Source organism: Anoplopoma fimbria, chromosome 2 (assembly GCF_027596085.1).
Source record: "Anoplopoma fimbria isolate UVic2021 breed Golden Eagle Sablefish chromosome 2, Afim_UVic_2022, whole genome shotgun sequence".
Lineage (NCBI taxonomy): Eukaryota > Metazoa > Chordata > Actinopteri > Perciformes > Anoplopomatidae > Anoplopoma > Anoplopoma fimbria.
In genome coordinates this window covers 9,328,187-9,349,992 of record NC_072450.1, presented here as the reverse complement: position 1 = coordinate 9,349,992, position 21,806 = coordinate 9,328,187, and the positions used below count along the sequence as shown (strand labels likewise).

General features: G+C 43.4%; 1 protein-coding gene across 2 annotated transcripts in view; it reads right to left on the bottom strand.

The window, feature by feature from the left end:
- The window catches only part of dmxl2 (Dmx-like 2), a 39,616-nt gene that overhangs the window by 5,298 nt on the left and 12,512 nt on the right, over positions 1-21,806 (bottom strand). For both annotated transcript variants that reach the window (XM_054607925.1, XM_054607934.1), the window contains exons 12-46: positions 21,041-21,310; positions 20,697-20,926; positions 20,401-20,609; positions 19,870-19,991; positions 19,324-19,413; positions 19,077-19,185; positions 18,873-18,992; positions 18,540-18,767; positions 17,953-18,239; positions 17,176-17,348; positions 16,423-17,074; positions 15,846-16,175; positions 15,641-15,760; positions 15,288-15,423; positions 14,093-14,203; positions 13,764-13,933; positions 13,076-13,173; positions 12,796-12,961; positions 11,971-12,235; positions 11,661-11,863; positions 11,118-11,513; positions 10,236-10,418; positions 9,808-10,104; positions 9,512-9,703; positions 9,310-9,386; positions 8,836-8,966; positions 8,040-8,285; positions 5,641-5,831; positions 5,365-5,498; positions 5,181-5,266; positions 4,876-5,077; positions 4,188-4,305; positions 2,687-2,752; positions 1,108-1,194; positions 693-814 (exon numbers count right to left, since the gene is read on the bottom strand). In XM_054607925.1, the coding sequence (XP_054463900.1) occupies positions 693-814; positions 1,108-1,194; positions 2,687-2,752; positions 4,188-4,305; positions 4,876-5,077; positions 5,181-5,266; positions 5,365-5,498; positions 5,641-5,831; positions 8,040-8,285; positions 8,836-8,966; positions 9,310-9,386; positions 9,512-9,703; positions 9,808-10,104; positions 10,236-10,418; positions 11,118-11,513; positions 11,661-11,863; positions 11,971-12,235; positions 12,796-12,961; positions 13,076-13,173; positions 13,764-13,933; positions 14,093-14,203; positions 15,288-15,423; positions 15,641-15,760; positions 15,846-16,175; positions 16,423-17,074; positions 17,176-17,348; positions 17,953-18,239; positions 18,540-18,767; positions 18,873-18,992; positions 19,077-19,185; positions 19,324-19,413; positions 19,870-19,991; positions 20,401-20,609; positions 20,697-20,926; positions 21,041-21,310 (6,617 nt within the window). The remainder of the gene's footprint in view (positions 1-692; positions 815-1,107; positions 1,195-2,686; positions 2,753-4,187; positions 4,306-4,875; positions 5,078-5,180; positions 5,267-5,364; positions 5,499-5,640; positions 5,832-8,039; positions 8,286-8,835; positions 8,967-9,309; positions 9,387-9,511; positions 9,704-9,807; positions 10,105-10,235; positions 10,419-11,117; positions 11,514-11,660; positions 11,864-11,970; positions 12,236-12,795; positions 12,962-13,075; positions 13,174-13,763; positions 13,934-14,092; positions 14,204-15,287; positions 15,424-15,640; positions 15,761-15,845; positions 16,176-16,422; positions 17,075-17,175; positions 17,349-17,952; positions 18,240-18,539; positions 18,768-18,872; positions 18,993-19,076; positions 19,186-19,323; positions 19,414-19,869; positions 19,992-20,400; positions 20,610-20,696; positions 20,927-21,040; positions 21,311-21,806) is intronic.

The window sequence follows — 21,806 nt, the reverse complement described above, 5'->3', positions numbered from 1 at the left end:
AGGTGTTCACATACAAAACTATTCAGTCAGCAAGTTACTGACAGGGTTTCTGCACAGTTCATTAAGTTAAATTCACAACTTTTACAGATTTTTCTTAATACCACATTTATGCAATTTAATACCTATTTTCCAATCATATTGGACAAATTATGAAAGTATGATAGAAAACCCTGTTGGGACAATGTGGCCTAGAATTAATCTTCACCTAATCACGTTTTTCCATTACTTCTTGGCAGTATATAAAGTAATTCCCTATGATATAATCATTTCAATCAAGGTGACTTTGATCCAAAAAAGCAGCAGAAAATGCATGGATGGATGAATCAATTCGAAATTATTAATTCATTTAAATTAATTTTAGTTTTTGCTAAACGTTTTTGCAGATACCCATTGATAAAAGGCATTTGCGGATACCCAGTGCTATACGATAATTATATTTATTTGATATGATTCCAATTTATTAATGAATGTACGGATCGGCCCTGCAACTGAGGAGCTAGGACATCCCTTGTTATGATTGTGATCTCTGTTTTTGAGTGTTTGGAACCAGAACATGCTACACTTTTATGTTTATTATAAAGCATCATGCCAAATATTGATCTGAAATTAGAGCTAACTAACTTGAAATTATGATTTAAATTGTTTCTCCGAGGTAAGACAAATGCCACCTATGATTCTGCCCTGAATCTCACCTGCGAGACTCCTTATCAAATTCATCCCCTATCCAGGTGTAGGGCTGGACAGCCACCAGAGTTGACACGTCCACTTCCTGGACATCATGAGTGGAGGCTAACACTATCTCGTTGGAGTTAGACTGGAAAAGGATGGAAGCAGGGAAGACAAGGAGGGAGGAAAGCAAAGATTAGAGGTGGACTTGGCAGTCAGTTTCCTTCAATTTCCTGAAAAAGAACTGATATGTAATTGAATATTCAGAGGAAGGTTCCTGGAAAGGATTATACGGTCTGGTACTGTCTCAGCATGATGTCTCTATGTACCCTTTACTTAGTGCCTAATTAAATAGTTCTTTCCAGGAAACGCAAAAATTAGGAAATTATAGACTCAGAAAATAAAGCCCTACACAATATTTTTATCACGCACACAACTTACCTTATTGATGGCAAATGCCATGATTATATCAGACTCCTTATGAATGATTTTAGCCTTTCCTCCAGGGTAGCCCAGATCTGCCTCCACCTGGAATAGAAAACCAATACGTCAAGGTTAAAAGGTGAAAGCTACATTCGGAGGGCTTCAGGGCCAATGATTGGACATTTTTTTGCCTTTTCGTCATAAATTCTGTTTATGTTAAGATGCAAAAACCCGCTCAAAAAATCCTACTGCACATTTAGGCTGTGCAAAGTACTACTACATTAATAAGTGGAGAGGAATAACAACATGAGAAGACAGACAATCAAATATTGACAATTCTGACTATTGATTTAAGGATTCCCTAGTGACAGCACCCTCCATGATTAGAAAGCCTTTAACAGCCCTGACAGTGAGCATGCAAGATAAGACAAGATAATCCTTTATTAGTCCCGCAGCGGGGAAATCTGCAAGTTAGTAAGTCTACTTTATGTGCCAACTCTCTTAAGAGGAGATTTTTTTGTTGCTTTTTGGGGCCAGCAGAATCATTCCAGCTAGAGAGGAGAAAGTAGTGAGAAACACAGGGAGACGTGTTATTGGTCGGGATCGGATGTGAGGTTATGTGAGCGGTGGTCATAGGTGTCCCAGTGAGACGGAAAGAGAAGTCGTTAGATCTCAGCCTGAAAGCCTGATTTTATGCCAGAAAGATTGTTGGAGCAGTCACTATCAGGCCAAGCTGAGGAGGAGACATAAAAGGGATATTTGGGATATTTCTTTGAAGTGGGGTTGTATGAGGTACTAATACATAGTCAGTGTATTTTCTGCATTAGACGGTGGTCAGCAAGAGCCCAGTTTGGACAAGCAGATAGGGGTACCGGCACGAGAGCAAAGCAACTTATTTCAGCCACCTAAAAGAAAGCCCCTTTTAAAAAAATCCACATCAGTTTACAGTATATTTAGAATACCATCGCCGCTTTACTTTTCCGTAGGGGAACTGAAGCCAGTAAGCGTCAATCAGTCAGTTTATTTGTGTTATTGTCTGACTTTTGTGAATACAAACTAACCCTTTAAACCTACTAAAAATTACCGTTTTTGTCAATAAAGTCTTGTGGCTTTGGAGAGAGCAAAGATGTATATTACTGCTTCCATTCTCCGTTGGAAAAAGGGCTGTATGATGGCAAAGTAAAACAGTGAAAATATTCTAAATAAAGCATACACTTGAGCTGATATTGATTTTTTAAAAAGGTGTCTTAAGTGTGCCGGTACATTGCGTAGTTTTATGTTGGTACTCCTATCTGTTTCTCCAAACTGGGGGAGTAGCCAACCGCCCTCTACTGTAGGTAGTAATACACTGAGTATGGATAAGTAGCTCATAAAACTCCACTATAAAACAATGCGATCAATCGCTTTGAGTGCTTCCCCCAGTTTTGTACCTCTAACCACAACATGCACACCTTGTGTATTTGGTGCACAATACTTCTTTTAAAGTTTAATGGACTTTCATGCTCCTTAATACTTGGCTTTACAGTGACTCTCCCAAACAGACAGACGGACAGACAGACAGAGCCGGGGCCTTGGCTGGTACAGTAAATAATACTACCTTATAGGGACTGCTAGCTCCTGCTATGCAGTTTGGGTTTTTACGGTCCATATGGTTCTCTACAGACTTCACAGCACACACAGAGGCCATATAGACACAGAACACACCAACACGGCACGACACACAAAACACATGCACAAACACAGAAAAATAAAAAAACATGAAATGAAAAGAAAAATGTAAAATGGTTGACAGGCTCTTTGATGTATACTTGGTGATAAAATGCAAACAACTCAAAACACAGTCCGCCTCATGAGCATGGAGCTCCAGTCATGTAGCAGGATGAATGAAGATATGAACTATGGATCCGAGCGCTACAGTGTAATTTGAAGTTTTCTGGGTACGTCAGTTAACAAATTTAAGTTGTAATAATAAGAAAATAAGCATCTAGGACCAAAATCCCTGGGACTTTTGTCTAATTTTGGACTGGCAGCTGCAGTGATTACATAAAAATGAATAGTTCAAGACATCGCAGACGGCAGTGAACCGTCCCGTACTTGGTTTAAGATGTCTGAGGAGTCAAAGCGATGATAATGACTACAACAAAAATATAAATTACAGAGATAAATGCTCAGTAAACAAAGTGATGGATTTAGATACATGGGTAGGACCTGGGTATCACAGCACAGTCAGACAATCATTTGTTGAGGCAAATGATCAAACATTGTTTTAATGCCTCTGATAAAGACCAAAAAAAAAGCAGTAGAACTCACAGATAAAAGGTCTTTTTTTGTTTTTTAAGCTTAAATGTGTTTTTTTTTACTGCCCACAATAACCATAAAAGACCCTTTATCAGTGAGTGTTGTTGCCTTGTTTCTTCCGTCCTTGGCTCTGCTGTGCACCCGATTCTGTTCATGATATGATTCTGTGCTCGCTGCCATTATTAGATATCTGATTAACGCCTCGATAAATCATCATCTCCAATCTTGGGTTTCTTGGAAATGGAAAAGGCTATGTGGGAAGTGTGTCTATTCCGTTTTCCATGCATATGGGTAACGTAATAAAAAGTGAAATTCAAATATATACTGAATTGGCCTCTTTGTCACCAGTTACATTTAAATTTAAACGGGAAATGTACATTATTGTTTAGGTATTTCAATAAATAACACCTTTAATAATACACAATACTTTGTTTTGTGTTTTATTAACATACTTTTCATAAAAGCATTCATATTTTTTCTGACTTCTGTTGTCTTCTAACTGTTTGACGACACAGTGTCTTTTAAATCTGCCGATCCTTGCACTTTAGAGTGAACTGACTCGAGCCCGACAAAACAAATTATATTTCGGCCAATACAGTAATTGTGTTGGGGGAAGTGAAAAGAAAATGAAATACCAAAGTAAAATTCCAACATTTTGGTGTGAATGCGAACTAACATAATTAAAATAAGCAATAATAACTTATGAAGTCAAATAAAACAATTGTGTGACTAATTATAACAGGTAATGAACAGTGAATTGAAGAAAAAAAAAAAAAGCATGTTGCATGTGGGCTGCTGACCTCACTCTGCTTCCTTTTCTTCGTGAAGATGAAACGAATCAAAGTATCCTGAAGAACTTCCTGTTTGACCAGGAAATGCCAAAGACGTCGGGCTGGAAAGGACTGATGGTTCTTTGTCCTGAGAAGAAATTTATGTACAAAAAAGAGTTGGTCACATATGAGTACATCCGCTAACAGGGTCTTATGTCCAATACCATGATATAAGATATGATCCGTTAGGACATGTGTGACTGAAATTTGTTCTGTGTTGTGTGACACACATACTAAGCATTATTGATTTAAAGCCAAAATGATTTTTAATAATATTGTTTCTCTTCCTCTTTATTATTAAGTATTTAATATAAACCATGTGGACTTTTGTGGGCTGTAGTGTACTTAAAAAACTTGTGACAGCAGGTCCATATACCATTATGAATTTGTGCATTTAAAAAAATAAAACACAAAATATATTTAAAACTATACTAAAAGTTGCCAGGACTTGCATTTCTTTTTTGAGAGTTTGCTGCTATTGGCGGAAAGGACACTTCTTGTTACAACTAAACAATGTAGTTCTATCAAGAGAAGACTCATATTTCACAAGAGCGAAATATTCTTTTAAGAGCAGTGCACTTCTGACTCATGACTTCCAATTGCCCGGCACTAGTGTGTGAGAGTGTCTCTACATTTCTGCATACGATTCAACACTCACTTGAAGGGTGTGTTGTCTGGCTCCAGCATGGCCTTGTGTCGCAGTATGGCTGGGCCACCTCCTGCGCTGAGGTCAGTGGGGTAAGTGTTGATGTAGTTGGGAGGCGGGCCGTCAAACCTGTTCATTCTCTCCAATAGAATCTGCTCCCAATTCTCTAAAGTCTTCAACACAGCGTTGGTGAGAGGGGAGACGACTGGCAGGTCTGTGACACAAACACACACATATATATATATACAGTAAATACTGTGTACAGGCAGCAGCAACACCATTGGAAAGTTTATTTTTTCTGCGAGGTGAGTGTGTACCTGCGAAGTCGAGGCCAGTTATAGGGAGGAAGTTCTTGACGTTGTGATGAGCCAGTTTCACCATCGCCAGGCGGATCAGAGCCCAGCTACGAACCACACAGATAAACAGGCAGCAAGTTCAAAATCTAAGGCAAAGAGTTGGAATTAGTTATCGGGAAAAAAAAAAACTGAGGGTGAGCCCTACCTGTAGGAGTTGGGGTCAGAGTGCTCCGTTATCTGTGTGTCAGAAAGGAAGGCGTCGTCATCGTCTTCATCATCCTCTGCTCCGCTCTCGTCTGAGTCACACAGAGCGTTGCTGTCCGACAGCGGCAGGAAGGGCTGAGAGGGTGGAAATAATGAAGGAAGATAAAAAGCAAATGAATAAGGCCAGATATGGAGAGATAACTTTTTAATAACCTGAAAACTATGAGTCACAGATCTCATTTGTCGATTCAACATTATGTGGAAATGAAGGCCTTACTTTGGCCACAAAGTAGTCCCACATGCTCAGCTCTGGGGGGATGAACTTCTCCCTGTATGCAGGTCTCTCTACGGGCACAGGAGGCGGGGTTGCTGGTGTCTCCTTCACGGGGCGTCCAGGAACCAGCATCCTCATGTTGAACCTACGTCTGTATCGGTCCACATCCTCCGCTGGGGGCTGAGGGGGAGCAACTGGGGGGAGGGGGGAGAACGAAGAGATGGTATCTTTCAAACACAATGAACGCTGATAAGGTCAATTTAGCAGCAGACTGCAGTGTGCAGCAGTTTTGTATAAATGACGAGGATGAGCTGGGACTCAGCACCATTTTAAAGCCAAAAGAAGGTCAAGGAACGGATAAAGAGAATTACACCCACACCCTACAAATATCCTACATCCTTTGATGGAGCTGTATTATAAACTTTGAACTTTAATCTTAATCCTGTCTAAAAATGTTGTTCCTGTCTACAAATATATCTTTGAGTTCTAAGACTTTGCTGACTCATAGTAACACAAAATAAAAATCAATACACTTGGAAAAGAGACACAAATGCACACATACAAACGTTTAGGTTTGGAAGCACAGGGCAAGACACACTAGGCTGTGCACAAACCTGCACCATTATCCTGGGTGACTATCTCTATTACCAGACAAAACAAGACAAGACACAGACCAGAGTAGACAGTGCAGTTAGAAAAACGGATACTACACAGACCATTACATAATTAAATCAGTGTATATTTGATGTAGTGCTTGGCACGGAGTACACACAGAAAACACATCAAACAACGATGGCAAATATTTAGTGGAGCAGTCATGTGCTAAGCGTTTTATTGTATCCACAGCACTTGAAGGAGGCAAACACAATGAGATCGGTGACTGCGACATGTTTGCTTTTTTTTTTTTTAAATGAGCACATGATCAATGTGTAACGTGTGCATGGTTGTGTGTTGAGACATGCCTGTCATTTTGCAGGGGCACTCAAAAGGGCAGAGTTTTAACATCCGGCGTGGTGATTCATATCAACACCAGGCTGGCATTTACGATCCCCCTAACCAGCTCTTCAAAAGGCTCTTGGCTTTGCTGAGAGCTATCTCAGACTCGACGGTGATATTGAGTCTAAATGCCAGCCCATATCTTGCTCCCCCGCGAATACAATGTGAGCACAGATTACTCTGGCCTAATGAATATGAATGAACAGTCAAGTTCAGTCGACAGACTCGGACTTTAAACAGTACTGCTACTCAGGAAGTGGCTCAATTTATACAAATCTAAAAAAATCAGATGCAGAAAAACAGAGTTATCTATGATGTAGGTATTACCTCTACTACAAACTACTGGTTTACAGTAACTCTGGTTCATTCACATTCTTTTTACAGCTACAAGAAGGACAAAAAACAGAACTAGATGTGAAGCTCGAGCTCTACAGTACTTTTTTCCCCCATTGTCTAACAACCTCTCAAGGTGTACCTGGTTTAGTCTCAGATTCAGATTTAGTCTGAGAGGGCTGCTCAGCCTTGGCCTCTGAACAGTCCTTGCTAGGCCCAGCTGTTGCTTCGGTGGCACAATAGGAATGACACAATGAGATGAGCTTAGAGGACGTGACAACATGTACATGCAATGCAGTACGCACACACACACACACACACACACACACAAAAACTCACACAAACACACACACACAGCTGTTGGCTTATCAAAACACTGAACACAGATGACAATGTCTTCATAGCACTAGTGAGCTTTGCTGTTTGTTATGGGCATTCAGTAGTAGCTGCACGAGAGAGAGAGGGGTAAGTCAAGCATCTGCAACAATGCAAACCTGTACGATTACCATGCACTGCAATCCTGCAAACCAGCACTGCAATCCACCAGCCCAGTTACTCACAGCTGGTCTTAGTTGCTGGTGCCACAGTGCCCAACCCCTCTCCCCTTGAAACGGGAGGAGGGGGTCGTTTGGGGCTCTGGGTTGCACGGGGGATGGGAGAGGGTTTTGGGGTGAGGCTGCTCTGCTCAGGTCTTCCTGCCTCTTGAGAGTCCTCTGGCCTGGCTGCCTCAAAATCAGCTGGCACTGGGACACAGGGCAGAGGGCACACTCACACAAGACACCACACAGCAGCAGCATCTTAGGAGCATCAACTGGACAGGACTAAGTGGATGTCTATGTCAATGTATAGACAGGCCTGAGGGATGGAAGCATTTGCCTCTGATCAGAGGTAAGTCAGGATGTAGAAAGTCAACATGTGAAGCAGAAGAGGACAACAAGGACGCAAGAAAAGAGTATATGGACAGGGACAGATTATGGAGACCAGGGAGGAAGACAAAAGACAACGATGGCGGTGGTGATGGAAATTAAAAGGTATTAGTAATTAAAAGAATAGTAACAAACTAATATTTCTACCTGGTGGGGCCTCGGGCCTCTTTGGCTTAATAACGAGTTTGGCCCCTCCCCCAAAGACAGCGGCCCACATGCGGTTGTTGAGGGGGTGTGCTGCCAGGCGGAAGAGTTCGTTGCTGCTGTGGGTGCCCAGGCCGTGAATGAGCAGCGCGAGATAAACAGCCATGACCCCTTCACACAGCAGCACGTTGAGCCTCGGCTGGTCCTCCTCTCTGGCAGACGTCAACAGAGAGATCAGGGAGGACACACCTGCAGAGAGAGACGACACACATGCACACATAACATGGCATTTGTGTGAAAAGATTAACCTGTTAAAAAAAAAAAAAAAAAAAAAAAAAAAAAAAAATGACCTTCCACAGCAGAATAAAACGGTATCTCTGCACAATACAAAAGCCATTTATGAAACATTTGCATGATGGCGTGATCAGTCTGTGTCTTTCTGTTTCCTTCCCAGAGGCCATGAAGCTCCTATTATAGAACACCATCTGTCTCTCTGCATAAACACAGACTGCCTGCTTTGCTCTGCTCTGCTCTTCCTCTCCCGCTGCTTTTCATATTCTCTCTGAATGATGCTCACACATATGCCGTCTTCCTTTTCTTTGCATTTTTGCGAGGATTCTGGAATATGATCTAACTTAGCTTCAACCTCATTTAAACAATTTTTGAGAGTATTAAGACCAAAACGTTAATGAAAAGCCATACCTTGATAGCAAAGTTGTTGTACTTTCCCTTTAGTTACGACTCTAACTTAATCTAACCCCAAACATGCAGATGGTTGATAAAGCAAGGACTTTGTTACCTGGCCATTGTGCGGGAGCCGAGTTGGGAGTTATATGTTCTTCAATGCTTTCTGTGCGAAGTCGCTTCCTCTCACTGAGCAGCAGGCCCTGGTACACCATCCCTGTAAACTGGTTGGCCTCTGTCTGGCTGCTGCAAAGCCAACAACAGAAAAGAAGACAGTTAGTCACAACCATACCAAGACGTTGGTTGTTCCTAGAATGAAATAAGAAGATACATTATAGTATAGTTTGTGTCTTCTGTCTGAGCTTGAGTCAGGGTGTGGTTAGATTAGCTTAGTATCAAGAGCAAATTACCAACATGTTTAACGACTAAATTAACTTACAAAATCTGCATATTTTGAGGGGAAAAACAAGCAATGGGAGTGAAACAAACACACAACAAAAAAAAACACCTATCGCTCTGTAAAGACATTTTTTGTTTTCAGGAAGGCAAATCAAATCTTGCAGAGACTTTTGGGCAGAGGCTCAGTTACCTGTAGCTGTGGCTGTCACACAGCGCCTGATAGACGCAAGCAGACAGAGATGCTGCTAGTGTGTGCAGAGCATTCACCTGAGGATAGAAGAAAGACACATTTAACTCATTAAACATCAAAATGAACGACTGCAGATGACTGAAAAAGGCTGCAGACTCTATACTAAGTCGATAGAAAGTATTTTTCTTATTTGAGTTCTGACCCGATCATCCATGATGTCAGGATGCGGCGTGGTCTCCATGAGCGTGATGGTGTGGAGGATGTCGTGAATGTGGTTGCTGAGGTGGAGGACAGGGTTGGCTATGACCGTCTTGGTGGGGGCGATGCAGGCTGACAGCAGAGGCAGCGTCGTGGGCAGAGGCAGAGGAGACTGCAGCTGCTTAACGGTGGTCTCCTACAGAGAGACAAAAGGAAGATGTAGCTTTGCTTTTGCTGAAGAGAAATTGTTTTGTATTAATCCAGTAGAACATACGTGTGTTTACGAGTGTTTATGTGTACCTGCTGGCTCTCCTGCAGAAGGAACAGAAGCTCCATGCGAACAGAGGTGACTCCTCCCCCCTTGGCTCCGTGAAGGCTGCAGTAGGACAGGAACACCCTCAGCAGGGCCTGGTTCTTCCTCAGCCACGCCTTGCGCCTCTCAGAGTGCTGCTGCTTGGCCTGAAGACGGCGTCGCTCCATCTGGTGGCGCTCGTAGGCCCCGGCCTCTGTGCGCTCCAGGGCGTCGTCCGATATGTCCACTGAGGCTGTGCGATCTCTCCAGCGTCCCACCTCTAAGTCCTCCTCTTTCCCCTCCACCTTTGTGTTTACAAAAATGTATGTGGAATAACAATGGTCAACCAGGAACAAACTAAACTTTTGCTAAAATCTAGTAATGAACACGTTAATATAAGTTTGCACAGACTACATAAAATACGATCAAAGTATACCTTGTAGTTGCAGATCGTATGCATGGCTGCTATCTCCTTCTCCAGCCAGCTGTAGAGCTGAAAGCGGAGCTTTCCTCCATCCACTTCAAAGCCTGTGGCCAGCGTACGCAGCTCTGTCATCAGGATCTTCAGACAGGCTCGGAACTTCAGCTGCTCCGCTATCACGTCCACCTCTGACTCACTCTGAAATATACGACAGCGAGTTATAGGACCGAACTTGTGAAGATTCGCTGACCTTACAGAAGCATTCCTGTGAAGCCTGGAGTGTTTTTGGGTTGTCCAAATTCACAATTTAAGTCTGCACTTTCTGCAGGCTTCCATGATTCAGATCTGGGTGCAGACTTCATCCAAAATATATCTATTTTTTAACAAAGTGAGGCTTTATTTTTTTAATTAGTCATGTTAATTCCATTTAGAAACTTTCAGAAAAAAACTCTAAGATGGATAATAGACCTCAGTATCGGTCATATCTATGGCAACGATTGAGGTCTTACAGCAAGTCTCGTCTCCTAACACATTTGAACCCATTTTAGCCAAGTGACATGCCAGTTCAGCTACTTTTGTCTGATATGTTGAATCCAAATGATTTCATTTAATTGTGAAAAACTTCTGGTTGTGAATCAGATAAAGCCCCTATTATTACATTTCTCATTTAAGTGAGCATAGAAACCTTTCTAGGCCAACAATTGTCTTTACATGACATCAAAATAAATGTTTGCTGTTCTGGTTAAGGAAAGACAGGTTTAAGTTTATAAATCAAAACAAAATAATAACTTTGCAATAACCTTGATACACCAAAATTAACTACTATTTAAAGTAGACAACTCTCAAGTATCTAAAATAATAAATTTACTACAAAAAGTCTAGCTGTATTATTCATACCTGTGAGTCGTCTCTGCGTAGTTTGGGGTCGCCGTTCTCCGAGCCTCCCTCTGCTTTGGTCTCAGCCTCTGGTTTCTTCATGGTCAGGCCGTCATCATCCTCATCCTCATCCTCATCATCCTTGTCCTGGTCCCAGTCCAGCTTCAGCTCGTCGTCCTCCACCTTGACCAGAGGCTGGCTCCAGTCCAACCCACCCACACTGTCGTTTCCTCCCCAGGCATGCACGGGGGCCGCGGGGGAGCCCCATTCCACGCCTCCCCGGGTGCCATTTTCCAGGGGTTGGGTAGAGTCAACGTTGGCTTTGGATGACGCTTTGCTGATCGGTGAGGAACCAGATTTCTTGGTAACTTTGGGAATCTTGGAGAGCACTTCCAGAGCCAGAACTGGGCAGCCCACCTACAGAAGATTTAAACACTTATATATAACATTTGCTTTTGTGATAAACATTTAATCATTCTGTATAACAACATAAAAGGAGAGGTAGATAGAGCAACAAAAAAAAGAACTAGAATGGAGTGAGTGTCTATATATTATTGAGCCCACCTTGAAGTGTGCATTGGCAGTGGTGAAGAACAGCTTGCGCTCTATGAGGTTGATCTCATCGGCGCTGCTCTTCTCAGCGGTGAGGCCCACAGTGGCTGCTGTGCCCTCTGGACTCTTAAAGTGGCGACGGATGATCAAAGGGTGTGTCCTCAGGTAGTTATAGAAACTGAACACTACAGGGTTGCAAGCTTTCACCGCCACATCTATTACAGAGAGATGACAAAAGAAAAGGAGAAAGGAAAAAGAGCCTGTAAGCAAAGGTTATAGGGGATCATGCTGTGTAATACTGACACGTCTGCAAATAACTGACCAGGGTTTTCATCATCCTCTTTGGGGATTCGTTCCAACAGTGTGTCCAGAGCTCGGGTGTAGTCCTTCATGATCCAGTAGGATATGCTGCGGAGGAACGGGTCCGGGTGAAGTCTGGAACAGTGGTAACCACTTCCGTCCCTGTTACAGCCCAGGACCTTCTCATGAAGGAGGCCTTGGCAGGTGGATGAATTCTCAAAGTCAGCCTCATACAGCCTTGCTACTATCATGGCCAACTGGAGATCCTCCATCTTTTCCAACAACACCTACACATAAGGAACAGCAGAGGAGAGGTGGGAGTCAGTCAAAACTGCAGTTTAGGAAGAAAATGTAAGTAAGCAGGCATAAAGTGCAGAAAATGAAGTATTTTTGAGGTTGTAATTTCCACTGCAATCAATACCAGTCGCTGAACAATACAAAGCTTGTGCTTCTATTTGCTTTTTTGGCTATCTGTATTTTGACTACGTGCTAGGAAAACCCTGGCCAAGGAAAACCATGCAGGCTTTTTCACGCATCTTATCAGCGTAATTTAGACTTCTCTCATGTGATTAAAAGGCTGCAGAATAAAAAAAACTCTCCAATAAACAAATATCTGCTTTTATAGTGATGTAGTGGTTTGACTCTCATACAAACGCACTTTCACACTATATTGTATTTCCATAAAACAAGGCTATGTCAAGTTTCCACTGTGAGGGAAATGACAATGGAGTGTTGGAGCAGACTCAACAGTAAAAAGCTGTGTCTGTGTATCGTGTGTGTGTGCTGTTGAGTGTAAGAGTGTGTGTGTATGTGTGTATGTGTGCGTGTGTGTGTGTGATGTTCAAACCTCTATGGCGTCTTTGAGTGATCCAGCTAGTAGGAAGAAGGCAGCGGACTGTTCAAAGCGCTGCTTCCCCAGCAGGGAGAAGGCATTTTTCAAAGCTGCCTTTCGCCAGCGGTCCTCAGTGAAGTTGTTCTTGAAGAACTGAGTCATCTTCTCATCGTGCTGAGACCTGAGAGAATAAAACCACACAGCTCAGTATCCCAAAAATGTTTTGTGAGAAACTCAACTGAAATTATAACTAACTCAATTTAAAATAGCTGTGTGCTCAGAAACAATATTTCACCTGAAGAGCCCCCACAGGACAGCTTTCTTCTTCATGGCCAAGTAGAACAGCGCAGCATCTAAAGGGTCATTGTGTCTCTGGAACGCAGCTTTACCTATCTGATTACACACAAACGTCACAGTTACTAAATCAATAATTCAAGTCCTTAGAGTCACTGTTTTTGCTGGAGCGATGTTGGGTACACTTGAAAGGCAACACAGGAATCCAAATTTCACACTCACTGTAGATAGTCACACATTGCAGTACAAATGTTCCCCTTATTTGGTTACTAGTAAAGTCCTATGTACATAAACTATTAGCTTTACAATAAGCCTAGATGCTTATCACTATAACTGTATACCTCCCATAGAAAATTAAATTAAATTGGTTAGTACAGAGAATAATGCATTTCTCCTGACACAATAACTGTCGCACTGCCTTTGAATTTTGCAATCGGGATAGGTTTGATGGCTGAACTACAGCGGGTATACAAATGATAGAAACAGCTGACCTGAATGATGTGTTTTTTAATCTAAATACATTTTTTAAAAAGTCTTTGTGTTGTTAAGACATGCTGGTTCAACCGTGTCTCAAATATCATAGTAAGCTATGATATCCTGTGGAGCCCATATTTCCTTTTTTAGATTAGTGTTTGCATCACTGTCCTAATGATAGACACTGTCAATTCTGTCTGAATATGTCCTAGTACCTTCTCCACCATCTTCCGCAGAGTGTTGATGTTGCGAATCCACCAGCCCACTCCGACAGCTCTGAGCTCGGACCACTGTGGGTCGCCTCTCTGCATGGCCGGGATCATGTTAAGCAGCTCCTCTTCGGCCTCTGAGTGGAAGGCCCATGCAAAGTGGCATGTTGATAGGCCTGTCACAGAGAGAGACAGATACATATGAAGTTCATTCCCAAGATCAAACGCACTGAGAAAACGACATCTCATTACCACAAAATCTGACAATATATTGGTATTATTGTTTTACAAAATAATGTTTTTTGTATGTTTCACAGCAGCAGCAGTATAATTACCCTGGTGGAGCAGCTGCATGCGGTAGAGTGGGGGCAGAGAGGTGAGCAGGCAGGTGTGAAGACGCATGGCCAGCAGGTACCTCAGTCCACACTCATCGAGAGCCTCACCACCTACACGAACACAGCACCAGGAAGCCGTCAGCTTAGTCAACATTATTCCAGCGACCACTCTACTAAAATGGCAGCCACATAGCAAAGCCCTCTAAAACCTCCAGTATCACCTGAGTTCATGCGACCCTGTCAGAGAGTGCGTCTCTTGTCCCTGAACGTTCTTACCCTCTCTGTGCTTACTTAGCCCTGGAACAACCTGCTTCCTCTCAAAAGACTAAATAAAAAGGATGGAAAATTGGTGCGGTGTCTGTATACATACAGCTAAATAAGGAACAGTATAAGCACTGTTGTTTATGTTAATAAAGATTCTATGGCTGGAGATTAACTATACCCTTGAACACACAATCAAGAGAAATGTTGCTTAGCGTTTATGTCTAGAACCTTTAGTCAACTTTAATACAATCTCTTGCCAAGGGTAACGGTTAATGGACTGGTAGACATTAAGGCCAACGCACCAAATTACTTTCATTCTGCAGGCGGGAGTGAATCCTGTATCTTATATATAAAGTAATAATTAAGGCAATACTTTAATCATCCGCAAAGGAAATATTATTTTGTCACTTGTCCTCCCGCTGACAGCTACAAAATCAAGACCCTGGAGGTGGTCCGTCTCTTGAAGTGAAGGACTAAAGGACACTTCAATGGGGAGAATTCTTGGACATGAAAGAACTCGTAAACATTAGAGCTGGGATTGCCCCCGGTGACTTTCACATGGACGGGAGAATGAAAGTCAACACTTGAAAAACGACAAAATAGCTTAAAAAATGAAATAATTTAAAAGCAACCAGTTGTGTGCACACTAGAGACAAAGAGACGAGGTCAGATAACTGTCAGATCACTACATAAAATACTGAAAGTAGGAAGTAACCAATAGATGCTGTGGATGGTTAAACCTATTCATTGTTATAATATAAGGAAGGAGTGTTTATTGTGGTTTGAAACACAATGACTCCTGTTCAAGGAATACAGACACACCCCTAACCCCAGTAAACCTTGATGCAGCAGGTTATATTTACTCTATGTTTTCAAATCTACTGCATCACAAAAGTGATTGTAACCTATATGCTCAAACATGTATGCTGACCTGTGCACTTCTGATCAGTGGAGCTGGTGACCTCAGCACTGGTGGTTGCGACAGTATCGGCCAAGGCCACCAGGAACATCTGCTCTAGTCTGGTCAGTCCTGGTAGGCTCGAGTGCATGAGGTGACTGGACAAAACCTGGACACATAAGGAAGACAGAGAGCAAAGAGAAACTCAGAACGACAGATAAAAAGGTATTCAAATATGATGTTGTAATGATGGAATTTACAATATGAGCCATATTATTATTTTTATTTTTCCTCCCTTTTATTTCCTCTCTTTCTTAACGACCAAATTGCAATGCAACTGAGGATTTAAAACATTATTCACCCTTCTAAAAAATAAAAAGCATTACCTGAGCATGCTCCGGGCCAAAGTAGGTCGGTCCATATTGAGAGAGGTTGATAACTCGAGACTTCTTCTCTGGTTTGTCGGAGGCAAAGTTCAGAAAATCATCTGTGGTAACGGTTTGGACCTGTCAACACAGGAGGAGAGCAGCCAAATGTATTAATGGACTACACTTTCAACATTAAAATCAGAGCTCTCTTAACTCTTCTTACCTGGAAGAGGTCAGAATACTGGTCCTCTCCTGACTTCTGGGATCCATCACCATCGGTCCCCTTAGCTCCCTTGGCGGCCTCTTCCGCTCCCTTGTACGAGGTGTCTAGGTCAGCCAACATGAGGGAGTAGAGGGGCAACGGCGGGATGGAGTTGATCTCTGTGTAGTCCCTGCCCCCGTCTCGGCCGGCCACGATGGTGTCTTTTGCTGTGCTGCCAGTCACACTGATAGTACGGGACAGATGCCTCCTGGCTCCGCCCTCACCTGCCTCCACATCCCTCACCACGGCGACTTCCCCGGCAATGCACTTCACCAGGTGAGCGAGTATGGCCTAAAAGACAGAAGAGCAGTGGGTTAAAACGGATTAAATGTGCCAGATTACCACAAATCCCTGTTTATCTAGAGTGAACAGTGTCTCCTTGCATCTGTCTTTTGGTTAGTCAAATCCAAAAAGGTTGGGCCTCACTGTCCTTTAGCCTACTAGAGATTTTAATGATGTTTTTAAATAAACAAATGAAAGCTTTAAATAGTCATTTAGCATATTTTGGAGTCACTGAAAGAGGCAGAAACCAACTCACCTTGGCACGGCGAACCTTGCCCAGGTCCATGAGTTCCAGCAGCTGGGTGGGATGGTACTGGGGTAGAGTCGGAGACAGAGAGTGAGCTGCTTCAAACAGTCCCCCTTCCTGGAGTCCCGCAGGGGCACGAAGGGCCTCATCCACTGCAGCACTTCCTTCAAACACACTCTTAGATCTGGCTCTGCCTTCAAAAACCGAGGAGGAACCTGCGGTTTGACCTCCGGCAATGTCTGCAGATGAAAGGTTGCCCTCCTCTCCCTCCCCGGGCTTCTTGTCCTGATGCCACTGGGCGTACACGTGCATTTCACAGTCCATGCCCACCACCAGGATGCCATCCCTCACCCAGGACAGGGAGACCGGCAGAGACGGCGTGCCGTCCACGGAGGACAGGAGGTCCACGGACCGGAGCAGGATCCAGCGTGAGCGGATGCCCTGTTTGATACTGCCCCCTAGAGGAAGGGTGATGACAGCCACCCCGTCCTTGCTGCTAGTCGGCTCGTTGACAACGCCAGAGATACGACCGTACATGAGAATGTTGGATCCCACTCCCACCGTGAGGATGTGAGATCCGTCCTCCTTTGACAGCCAGTCCAAGTGGACGTAGTGCTTAATGTTGGGGGAGCTGTGGTCTCTGGTCATGTACAGGTCAGACCTGGCATGGAGAAAATGATTAACTTATGAGAAACCCATACTGGCAAACATAAAGCGGCCGATAGAATATGATACAAACACATAAAACAGTGCCCTCCTGACCTGCTGTACACAAAGAGGTTGGAGTCCACACTGACTCTTGGATCCAGGGTTGACGTGGGTCTGGTGAAGTCGTCCAGGTGGAGAGTTTGCTCTAAAACCCACTCTGAGCCACCAGTAGACTCACACTCATAGATGGACACATGCATGGAGAAGTCCTGTCCAGATCCCTGCAACTGAGGACAAGACAAGGTCTGATTTCTTAGAATACGTCAAATCTGAAGACCCTGTAAACCAGGCATTCTGTAAATAGAATACACGACAAGGTGATGTGGGCTCATAAAAAAACCTCATACCACAGACTTCTATCCTGTATCACATCCTGAAGTACACTGAAAACCCACACACATAAGCCAGACTGCTGTTCAGAAAACCTCAACTCAGTTTCAGTTCAATGACAGCCAGCTCCACATACTTCAAATATAGCAAAGCAACAGGATATGGAATTAGATCCTCAGATAATCTGTTTTTAAAAAAAAAATCACTTTGTTGTCACTATGGCTAATGACGTTTATCACAAACTGTAGCGTATAATGTGCATAATGTATGTTTACCGTATCTACTATTCTCCATTTTACATAAATACGTTTTCACATGCTAATATATGGACTTTTTATGTAATTTTGCAGGATCCAAGCTTTGCTGCCAAATTACGTTTGTTTGCTGCATTTACATTTTTATTGCAATTTTCAACCTCAAGGAGATTGCTTCAGTTAAATGAAATAGCTTTTATTGCACAATACACCGCAAACAAAACAAAGCCAAATTCTAATTTCCTACCTGTCCGTGTCGAGGCTTTTTAAAGGCTATGGCCAGCCTGCCGATGTAGGAGCAGGACACCGCGACGGGCCGCCCAGACACACACACGGCACTGTTGTTGTCTTCCTCCTCATTCATCAGGGCCCAGGGCTCCCAGCGGTAAGAGCGGTTGTCCCGGTCGTCCTCGCCGTACCCGTCATCACCCTCCACAGCGCAGCGCCAGAACCGCACGCGAGAGTCGGAGCAGGTAGTGACGATCAGGTACGGGGCCAGGCACACGGGGTAGATGGAAGAGGAACTCAGATGACCTGGCAGAAAAAGGAGACAGTATTAAAACAGAGAAAAATGTCAAGCATGTTTTTCATTTTCAGTCGTTAACCTGATTATTTGGTTTCTACACGACACAGAGTATATTGATTTTCCAGGCAATCCTTTGAATTTGCCTGACCTTTTTTTCTAAACCAAATTCCAACGTGCTCTAAAACAAATATGGGACAATGTCACTTAGTCAACATAGAGTAAAAAAAAGGGTTTCACACATTCCTTTTAATTTGGCGACAACAACATGGTGTGAGTCATATGTGTGATAACTGTGTGCCCATTCCTACCTGCAGAGGGGGTTGCCCTGGTAACCTCCACCCCGTGGGGCAGGTCCAGCCGCTTGCTGTACACCAGCTTGGAGCTGAGGATGAGTTTGCTCGCTGATTGCAAGTTGGCTGTAGAGGCCGACCGAGGCAGGGGCCTGATGGGAGAGGTCTCTGGGGATGAGTCAGCGTTCATGGCTTGATTGGGAACCATCAGCTGGCTCTGGAAGCTGAAATCAGGGCTCTGCTCATCTGGAGACAGAGACGCAGGAATATTAAAGCTCAGTAAAAGGAAGTCTAATGGAGATAAAAAAAAAAGGTAGGCTTCAAATTTAGATGTGTGTACCCTACACTCACCAACACATGCTTGCACAGATTTTAGGTGCAGGTGCCACATCTGCAGGACAGAGTTCCTGTTGAGATCCTTTTCAATCACCACCAGGAAGAACTTCTCAGAGAACGGGGCAGGTTGGTAATCTGGATATAGTAAAATTACATTATTCTCTTCCAATGACAAAGCATCAGAAAGCAGATGTACACAAAATGTGACAGTAGCAATACCTTCGCCACATTGAAAGGCCGGTGTGTACGCTTCTTGTTCTGTCTGAGGCTTGTAACCTAGAATGAAATCCTCTTGGAAGACATGCAGCAGCTGGGTGTTGGCGCCACACTGGATGCACATGAAAGAAAAGCATCAAGCAACAGGTTAGTTTCTCAATTGATTAGGAGGTTTCAGGATTCCAGGAGCCGGATTTCTGTACACCATTGATCTGAGGTGGGCGTGAAAAAACACAGAGCAGCTGCTAACCTGATTTGTAATGACGTCCAACTCTATGATACATCCAGGTCTGGCAGTGGATTGCTGGCTGACAATGTTGAACACCTCGCCCACCAGTTTCTAAACGGAGACACACACATGGAAATTGGTAAACTATCCATAAGGATTTGAAGTAGAGGGTTATGAAGCAAGAGATAGAAAAATCTGATTTATGAAGAACATAGATCTGTGCTCCTAATGTAGACAGTATGGTTGTTTTGCGTGCCTTTTTGTAATAGAAAAATAAAGTCAGCATCAAGAGGAAATGAAAAGCTCACAGATTTTTGAAAAACTGGCCTAAAAGAAGAACTTAATATCTGTGAATGATGTGCTTATATCAGATTTGTGATGTAACAGCGACCCACAGGCCTGCTGTGGACCTGACTCTCTGTCCTTTGTGACAAAAAACTCACTGTCACTGTGTGAGACATGAAGACCTAGAAAACATAAAATTCACTGAACAGAGACTCTAAACAGAGACAATCACATCCCAATGAGCAATAACATTGTGCAAAACGAGTGAGCGTGTCCACTCACAGACGTTTCAGGGTCTGACAGCTCATCCAGTAGTTTTCTGGCATCCACCACAGCCTGATAGAGACGCAGGTTTTTACCATCTGATGCCACGAAGCAGGCGCTGGCGCTGTTACAGTAAGTTCCTGAGGGACGCAACACAAAGTCAGTTGGAAAGTCCGGCGCTGAGACTGGAAAAGGCTTATTGTTGCTCATAAAGCATAAATATATGTTTATATCTTGGCCGGCAATGAGAAGATACAGAAGAAATAGTTAATTTTATAGTGCAAATCTGGCTTAGCTTGACTAATTTATATCATTTGAGGTATGCATTTTAATAACCTGAATTGCATTATATAATGTGTTTACATTTGGTGCAATTTTGTCCTGACAAATAGTGAACCGAATACTAAAAGCAGAAGTTCAGATGATTCAGCAACAGTGAAACTTCCACTTTTACATTCACAATCGTATTAATTATTTACTTATAACGACAAAAACTGGGGTTAAAGTTGACATCAATATAAAAAATAAAAAACGGCATGGTGTGTTTACCAAGAACAGAGCTGGGTACTAGAGTAGGTAGCCAGGCAACATTGCTGAAGGCTGAGGTGTGCAGAGAGTTGATACGGGCCAGCTCGGAGACCCCTCCAGTGCAGGACAGGGGTCCAATGTGGTCCACCCTCCACAAGATCAGCTCACTGTAGATGGCGTTGGGGTCATGGAAGGTCCTTGTAGCTGCATTACGAAGCTGCTTCCTGTTACTGATAAAGAACTTCTCATTCAGAGGACAACAAGACCATCATTTATGAAAGCGTGTCATTTTCTCTGCCTTCCCTATAGTGCTTTACCTGGGAGGTCCCTTTGGTATGGGAAAGGCGGGAGGCTGCTCTCCTTCCAGGCTGCCAGGGGCCGAGGGAGGGGTGAGCAGGGCGTTATGGTGAGAGGAGGTCAGCAGCAGTGGCAGCACTGTGTGGCAGGCCTGGTCGTTCAGATGGAAGCGGTGGCCGCAGTACCGGAACTTGTGTGATACGTTCAGTACGTTGGAGAAGGCGGAGCGCTCCGCAAATGTCACCGCCCACTGCAGACAGAGGGAACCCCAAAAAATTAGAGAGTGCTGGAATCAGTTTGAAAGGTTTTAAGAAAACAATGGCGCATCCTAAGCTCTAAATTTTTGTCAGTAACAGTCTTTTACCTGGTTGAGAGATCCATCAACATGCTTGGAGACCATCATGACGGCAGGACTGATGCCGGGGCGAGGGTTTAGAGAGGCGGCCAGTGCGGGTGAGCCAAGGCCGGTCGAGGCTGAAGCAGATTGGGAGACACGTTGTACCATCCTCCCCTGGTCCGCTGCACCGGCGCCCTCCCCCTCAGTCAGAGTGCAGGCGTACATCAGGATGTTTTTACTCAGGGAGTTGGCATCTCCTGTAGGAAATGCAACTGGAATACGGGAGGAGAAGGACACCTAATGGGAGAGAGAGAGGGAAATAAATGAACCATTAGGACCTGACAGACATATTCTTTACAGTCCTTCGGCCCTTTGGAGACCTAATTAGCAATTAATACCAAAATGACGTCAGCTCCCTCTTTCAGCAATATCATCAACATTAACAATGCAAAATATGGCTTACTAGTTTACACATATACACTACAACGTTCTACAGTATGGACTTCATATGTGAACATAGCATTATAAAGCTCTTATGCTAAGGTGTGTTCTCTTATTACATAAAACGATTAACTACGCGTCCGCATATGGTATCATTGCAGCCCATGCAAAGTAATCACAATAAGTAAGGGCCTGTTAAGTGCCATGTGAACTTATTTAAAGCAGTAAAGATAAAGCTGATCAGCTTCCTATCCTTTCTTCAGAATTCACTGATTCACTTAACTCCAACGCTAAAGAATCTGTTATACTCCTTTTCTATTTAGCAAAGAGCAGAACATGTAGAGAACATTCA